Genomic DNA, 8193 nt, shown 5'->3' with positions numbered 1-8193 from the left:
GGCTCCAGGTCAGAGAGTCAGAGGAGGGTCAATAGCACAGCGATTTACCGGAGAAAAGGTAGACTTATTAGCTTACGGTAACTCATAATAGATTTTACAAGTTAAATAGACATTCGCAACATATTAATGGCCAGCTAGCATTATGTAACACATCGGTATCTTAAGCTAATTGGGCCCGGTGCCAACTCAGTGTCGCTAACGTGACTAAACCAACTGATAGCATTAAGCTAACATCTACACGCCATGATGGAAATGCATCTTCAGATGAACGTGTTAAATATTTCTCTAAGAAGAGAAAGACACCAGATGAAGATGACGCTAGCCAGGTATCATTAGCCTTTTACTGACTCATAAAAAAAAAAAATAGTGTTTAGACTGTACTCAGGTGTGATGTGAGTGTAAATGATGTAACGTTGATGTTTTATGTAATCGTATGAGACCAGTAGCATCAGACAGGGAGGAGCAGTGGACAGCAGCAGACATTTAATAATATATGATCAGACACAAACTAGAAACAATTATAAATTAAAGCCGCAAGCGGCATTGGACGGCTCCTCGCTCCTCGCCCGACGCTTGTCGGCCTTCGCGCACACCGGGGTGTGGCACAAACGTGCTCCGGGCGGGACTCTGATCCGGCGAGTAGAGTTTCCACCAGATAGGAGCACGTGCGGCATATTTACGAGCCACTTCCTGTTTAGTGGCGAGCCGCAGCGGCGTGCGTGTAGGCCGTGGCGGAAACATGCTTTGGCTGAGACTCTGAGCATGCGCGTGAAGTTTCAGGAAGATCGGAGCACATACAGGCCAGTTACACATCACGTCTCCTATTCAGGCATTTTAGGGCGTTGTGGCCACGCCCCCAGGTGGCGGTGTGAGTGAGAGTGGTCATATGGCTGTGATGAGGGTGAGAGTGTGATGCAACATGTGAAGTTTGAGAGCAATTGGAGCATGTATAGGCTGTTTACACTTCACTTCCTGTTTAATGGCGAGGCGGCGTGCATGGCCTGGCATGCTGGCACCGCGCTGTGGCTGAGACTCAGGGCACGCCTGTAAAGTTTCAGGCTGATCAGAGCACACACAGGCCAGTTACACAGCATGTATCTATTCTGGTGTTTTATGGCGTTGTGGCCGAATTCAGGGGGGCGCCATTTCCACGCTGTCAGACTTTTGCGGATGGTTTTAATAACTTTTCATCACCACCTCCTGTAATTTGTGCTGGCCAACTTTCAGGTGTGTCCGACCTTCCCTGTAGGAGGAGATAGATGTTGAAAATGGCCAACAATGTCCAGAAGTCACCCAGAATCGCCAAATCTGTCACTGGGTTTTTTCAAAATGGCGGACTTCCTGTTGGGTTTAGGAGTTGGTGGTGATTGATGTTTTCGTGCGTCCTGACCTTCTACACATGCCCACCGAATCTTGTAGCAGTAGATGAAACAGCCTTCTGACAAGAGTCAGTTGAAGGCAAAAAACACCCCGAAAATGGACAAAATGGCCGTTGATCGAAATTGGACGGGCCGCCAATTCCAAACCGGGCCTCATCTGTGGAGCGTTTTGATAACTTTTAATCACCACGTCCTGTAATTTGTGCTCACCAAATCTCAGGTACGTACGACGGACCCTCCAGGAGAAGATAGATTTTGAAAATGGCCGTTTTTCCAACATGGCGGATTTCCTGTCGGGTTTACAGAAACATGCTAATGGACTTTTTTGTGCGTCACGAGTTGTTACATATGTGTGGCTAAGTTCGTAGTTGTAGGTGAAACGTAGCCACGGTGGGACTCTGTTGAAATATTGTAGGGGGCGCAGTGGAGCCGTGCTGCATTTTAGAGCTTGGTTGGCTGCAGGGGATCAGCTTGCATCATGTCTGCTGCTGAGCCTCTCAGAGAATTTCTCTTCAGAGCCTCAGAGCTCTTTGAGAAATAAACCCAGAAAAATGAACTGTTGTGAGCCTGGGTGCAAACTTTGCCTCTGAATCTACAGCCTCCCCCCAAAAAATATTGTTTATTGTTTTTATTTATATTTCTTTAATTGTATTGTTTTATTTATTTATTTTTTTTTATTATTTTAATTTTTATATTCAGCCTTTAAAAAGCCATTTTCAACTGGCCATTCAATGAATAGGTTGTAAGTCAAATGTCCTTTGTTTATGGACAGCCTGCCCCCGCTGCTGGAAACAGTCCTGGAGGAAACACTGTAAGCGTGTTGAGTCTCTTCCTGTGAGCCCCAGCATGCAACTGCACAGAAGATCGCTGATGCCAAAATTAGATTAAAGCATAAAAACATGTTTTCAGACCGTTGGTTTGTCAAAAACACCTGTGACTCCATCTTTAACTGCACAACCCTGAACGCTCAGTACAACCTCTTTTCATATCTGCTGTGTTGTACATGTGTGTAAATGCATATTTGCTCCTTGATGGATACAAGCAGAGCTGTGAATTCTTGAACACTGGGTGTGAAAAACATCTGCAGGGTCGTTATATTACTTTTGCATATTTCTCACACAGTCCTTCTCAACCATAGACACCTCCCTCCTCGAACACCCTTCTTCTTCTCTCCTCTGGCACCGGCAGCTTAAACATCCTCCTCAGCCTCAGCGCTGCTTTAGACACAACACACCACTCCATCTTTCTCCTTCCAAACCTCCACTGTCTCTCCGTCCCCACAGCAAATCCACTTACTCATCTCACCTACAAAGCTCTCAACAACCTGACTCCCCTCTGACTGACTCTAGCTGCTGATGCTGGCCTCCCGTCCCCCCTGTGAGTCCCACCCGGGGTGATGGGACGTTCTCCATTGTCATTCCTACCCTCTGGAGCTCAAAAGCATCAGAGAATCCTCCTCACATAGTCAAGAAATCCATAAAGACACGTCTCTTTAACACAGCCTACTGCTCATCATTCATTCATCTATGTGGGCTTTGCTCCACTTTGTTGCATTTTCTAGCGTTGGTCTTTCAGAATCCTTGGAGGCTGCAGACAGACAGTTTGGACCTTTATTCAGTGAACTGTGTCCCTGAAGGTCTGGACTGGTTAGGCTCCATAATGATGCTGCACATTGCTGCTATTTTTCTTTTTTTTTGGCTACTGTTCTGTTGGAGGGACACTTGTTTTAGTTTGACGTAGTTTCTATTTACTACCACTAGATGTTGAGGTCTGTGCTGCTTCTTTAACTGTACATTGTCTTTTATCACAGCGGGTTTTATCAGCAGCACAATCATCTCATTCTGTGAACACGTTCTACTGCCTAACCTGATCATTACAACCATGTTTGTGTTCTCTTTTTCACAAATTTAAGTCAGCAATAAAATACTAATCAATTGTACTATATATTTAGCAAAGCATAGGGCAGGGTGGTGCAGGTGGTTAGCACCGTTGCCTCGCAGCTAGAAGGTCGCTGGTTCGCGTCCCAGTGAGGACACCCGGGATCTTTCTGCGTGGAGTTTCCATGTTCTCCCCGTGCAGCGTGGGTTCTCTCCGGGTTCTCCGGCTTCCACCCACAGTCCAAAAACATGTTGAGGTTAATTGGTGATTCTAAATTGTCTGTAGGTGTGAATGTGAGTGTGCTTGGTTGTCTGTCTCTAAGTGTAGCCCTGCGATGGACTGGTGACCTGTCCAGGGTGTCTCCTGCCTTCACCCTGAGTCAGCTGGGATAGACTCCAGCCCCCCATGACCCTAGTGAGGATTAAGTGGTGTATAGATAATGGGTGGATGGATTGAGCAAAGCTTGCTTTTTCAAAAATTGCTTTTACTTACAAACTTTTACTGTAATAAACTCTCATCTACAGCATCAAGAACAATCAAGCCTTGCTTCACTTTGTAAATTAAAATCTAAAATGTATTTTTGTTCTTTCTGTTTTTACTGCAAAACATTGCATGAGCACTGACTGGTGTGGGAGCTGTTTACAGTTTGTTTGTTCCCACACTTAAAGAAATGCTGGTTCAATGAGGTTCCATGTTTTTTTCCTGTCTTACTTCTGCTTAATGGGGGGTGGAGTAGACGACAGATGTTTGGTCCTTACCTAATCTGACAGTGTGGGTTCAATCATGCATACAAATGAATCAAAGAGGAAGGAAACTAGGCGTTTTATTTACAGCGCTGACCAGAACTTCTGTCTTCCCGTTAATCTCGTGTGGGAAAGTCGCCTTATGTAAACTTCTTCTTCTGCAGTGCAAATGAAGGTGTTACAATAAGTCGTTTATTTCAAAGGACATTAATGATGTGCAGGCATGTTTGACTGACTCACACACGGAGATGAGAGCAGCAGCTATGAGTCTAGCTGCTACAACCAGTGGATTTCTGGTGCTTCTTCTCACTGTGACAGGTACCGTATATGTACTTACAGATGTTGTACAGTATTTCTGCTTAGAGTGATCAGAAGCATGTTTTGAGATTTGACAGATAAAATGATCAGTTTTCCCCAAAGCTGCAGCACCAGACTTTCTGTCGTCTCATTGAAATGCAACGTCTTACTTGTGCGTTGAGCGTTTTGCTGACTTTTGACTGTTCGGGCTGACCTTCTCCTACTGTGGGATACATCTTTCTTTGTAAAAATGTCACGGGGAACTCTATAAAAATGTGACATTATACATCTAAATACTTAAATCCTACAATTTCATTTGGCAGACGCTTTGATCCAAAGCGACGTACATCTGAGAGCAGATACAACACAAGCAAAGATCTAGTCAGAAGAAAACAACCTGGATAAGTGTCATAGAACAAGTTTAAGTGTGATAGGGCGTAGATGGGAGTTTTTGTTTTCTTTTGTTTGTCTGTTTCCAGTCTGTCAAGTGCAAAGGTGTTCAGTGAAGCTGGTCTTTAGTCTTTTCTTAGACTGAGAGGGAGTCAGCAGATTGAACAGTTTGGTAACTCGTTCCACCACCGGGGAACCACAGAGGAGAAGAGTCCAGCTGTCAACCTCGGGCCCCTTGTGGTGGTTGTATCAGGAGGCTTTTGTTGGTTAGTGAGCGAGAGGGAGTGTAGACCTGAAGGAGAGAGTTCAGGTGGGAGGGAGCTGTTCTCGTTGTGGTTTTGTAGGCAAATGTCAGAGTTTTGAATCTGATGCGGGCAGCAACTGGAAATCCCAATTATAGTCCGATGCCCCATGTGTATGACAGCAGTGTTCTATTGTTTGACTAAAGATTTTGACATCATATGAGTAATTTAAGTGTCCAGAAATCTGATTTCGTAGTCTAGAGGCCATAATACAGGCTTTAACCTTGAATTAGAATTTAAAGACCCTTTTCAAAAAAAAAAAGAAAAACGATAATTACCATGACTTCTGGTGTGGATACAGAAACAAGCTGATCCAGGAGCATCTTCAGGAGGTTTCACCTTTAATTGTAACAATTTTATTATTGGATGCGTGCAAATTACAAGTGTGCTGTTTCTGATGATGCCACCAGGAATATCTTCCTTAAAGCAATTTCATTTTTAATTCAGATGATTGTTCATGGGCTGCAAGGTGGCTCGGTGGTTAGCACCGTCCCAGCTAGAAGATCGCCAGTTCGGGTCCCGGTGAGGACACCCAGGATCTTTCTACGTGAAGTTTGCATGTTCTCCCCGTGCAGCGTGGGTTCTCTCCGGGTTCTCCGGCTTCCTCCCACACAGTCTAAGCACATGTTGAGGTTAATTGGTGATTCTAAATTGTCCGTAGGTGTGAATGTGAGTGTGCTTGGTTGTCTGTCTCTAAGTGTAGCCCTGTGATAGACTGGTGACCTGTCCAGGGTGTCTCCTGCCTTCACCCTGAGTCAGCTGGGATAGACTCCAGCCCCCCGTGACCCTAGTGAGGATTAAGCAGTGTATAGATAATGGATGGATGGAGCATCAGATAAATAATGCTTCTTAATTGGTTGGACAATGGATGGATGTGCTTTGAAAACCTGCAGTCAAGAAATGATACGTCTGCTCTTACCAACATCTCTACAAGCACCAGCTGGATGGATTTAAAACTGTCAAAGTGACTTGAGGGTTTTGGTGTCAGATCTCTAAAATTTGTCCTGAATATTTTCTTCATCCATGTATTTTATTTGGCTTAATGCAGAAATGAGCTCATAACATTTTTGTGATCTGAGTACAACCCTGCTGTAACGCTGCTCCACTGCTGCTCCCTGATACAGACGTGTTGATAAAAGGGCACTTTTCTGTCTCAGTTGATTCAAAGCTGATCAGAGTTGAAGCCTGCAGCAGTGATAAACATCACAGCGTGTTTTACATGTCCTGCTGTGCACCATGTAGACAGTCTGCAGGTTTTCATTCCACTCAGTCATGTCAGCAGGTGGCTCCACTGATCCTCTCCTCGACACGAAGGACGGCTCGTCGGTGTGTCTTTAGCTGAAGTGAAAACCTGCAGACTGTTTGTTCTCCAGGACACATTGTTCTGTGTCCCTCACAGGAGATTTAAAATGTAGATCAGAAAAACAAACAGGTTTGTTTTCTGATGCTGCAGTCAATTCAATGGACTAGCAAAAAACAAGTCTGTGAACTGAACCTGTCAGGTGTGAATCTGATGACTTCTGATGTGTTCTGTGTTCCAGTGATGCACAGTCTGGGTGACTGGGGGGTGACTTACACTTCTCCTCACATCTGTGCCGTCAAAGGATCAACTGTGGAAATACGCTGCACCTACACATACCCTTTAAGAAAACATGACCGTGAAACTACTGTTGAGAAAACACTCTGGTTTTCAAAACAGAGTAACGACATCTATGTGGATCTGAGAACAGACCCGGACTATTCAGGTCGGGTAGACTATCGCTGTGGAAACAACGACTGCATTCTGAGAATCACAGACCTGAGAAAGAGCGACTCAGCTGTGTACATGTTTAGATTCATAACAAACCACCAGCGTGGAACTTATACTGGATTACCTGGAGTCACTTTGTTTGTGGCAGGTGACATTTCTTCTTTTGATTCTGTTGCTTACTTTGAGTGCCTCTTTGTGCTTCTGTCCATTATTTTTAAAACTCTTGTGTTCCTTGTCACTGATACAGATCTCCAGGTGAGCAGGTCACCCATCAGGGATTCACGGTCAGTCGAGCTGAAGTGTCAGAGCAGTTGTCCTCTACCAGACCATCAGCCCTACGTCTGGTACTCCAATGGACGCATCATTGAAGGACAAACATCTCAGTCTTATTTAAGTCATTTTGACTCCCTAAACAAAATTTCCTGTGCTGTGAGTGGACATGAGAAGTCTACCTCTCCTTCAGTGTGTGAGTTTACTTCTCAGACACCTTGTGTCTTGTCCTGTATTTTGTGTCTGACCACACAACCTGCATGGCTGTGTGTTTGCAGTGAGCTTTCTGAATAGTCTATATAGTGAAGTGCTTATGACAAATATTCATCTCAGTCCTTTGGTGTCCTGAATCTGACTGTGGTCTCTGCTTTGCTCTGTGTCACAGTGGTAAAGGCTCCCTGGGATGTGACTTACACTTCTACTCAGATCTGTGCCTTTGAAGGATCCACAGTGGAAATGCACTGCAGCTACACATACCCCCCTCGAATACGTGTTGCTGAAACATTTTGGTTCACTAAAATGAAGGATAATCAATTTGTGGAACTGAAAGCTGATCAAGATTATCATGGTCGTGTTGAGTACAGTAAGAAGAGCTGCAGTCTGACAATCAAAAGTCTGAAAAAAACTGACTCAGCTGAGTACAAATTCAGATTCATAACAAACCAAGAACTTGGGAAATATACTGGTGAACCTGGAGTCACTCTGTCTGTCTCAGGTAACATTTTCACTAGAAGTCAGTCAGAGTCAACGTTCTGTCCACATTTCTATGAGTGTGTTGACATTTCTTTCTAAACTAACGTGTCTGTTGGTTTGTCACAGATCCACAGCTCCAGATACGTGTGAGGAGATCAACAGTCAACCAGTTTTCTACCTGGACAGAGCTGACATGTCACAGCAATTGTCAGCACGCTGATTATCCTTCCTACGTCTGGTACAAGAATAGAATCAGAGTTGAGGAAAAGAAAAGATATTTACACCTGCAGACATTTGATCCTTCAGACACATATTACTGTGCAGTTAAAGAACAGGAGCGTTTCCATTCTCCTGCAGTGTGTGAGTTTACTTTTTTACTTTTTGACTAAATTAGTAGTATATTATATATTAATTATTATATTAATAGTATAACTAAGTATAAAAACATTCTTTTCAAGTATATACGATCCAAAACACAAGATGTCAACGAA

General features: G+C 44.1%; 1 protein-coding gene across 1 annotated transcript in view; it reads left to right on the top strand.

Moving 5' to 3' along the window:
* The first annotated feature begins 4113 nt into the window (after nucleotides 1–4113).
* Nucleotides 4114–8193, top strand: part of LOC103375335 (B-cell receptor CD22-like) — a 13025-nt gene continuing 8945 nt past the window's right edge. Inside the window, exons 1-5 of the mRNA XM_008305585.1 lie at nucleotides 4114–4318; nucleotides 6531–6887; nucleotides 6987–7205; nucleotides 7395–7724; nucleotides 7829–8062. Coding sequence (XP_008303807.1) covers nucleotides 4249–4318; nucleotides 6531–6887; nucleotides 6987–7205; nucleotides 7395–7724; nucleotides 7829–8062 — 1210 coding nt within the window. The 5' untranslated portion in view covers nucleotides 4114–4248. The remainder of the gene's footprint in view (nucleotides 4319–6530; nucleotides 6888–6986; nucleotides 7206–7394; nucleotides 7725–7828; nucleotides 8063–8193) is intronic.

Source organism: Stegastes partitus, unplaced genomic scaffold, assembly GCF_000690725.1.
Source record: "Stegastes partitus isolate 25-593 unplaced genomic scaffold, Stegastes_partitus-1.0.2 Scaffold2555, whole genome shotgun sequence".
NCBI lineage: Eukaryota > Metazoa > Chordata > Actinopteri > Pomacentridae > Stegastes > Stegastes partitus.
Note: the sequence above shows the minus strand (reverse complement) of the source record. Positions and strands in the feature narration are given on the sequence as shown.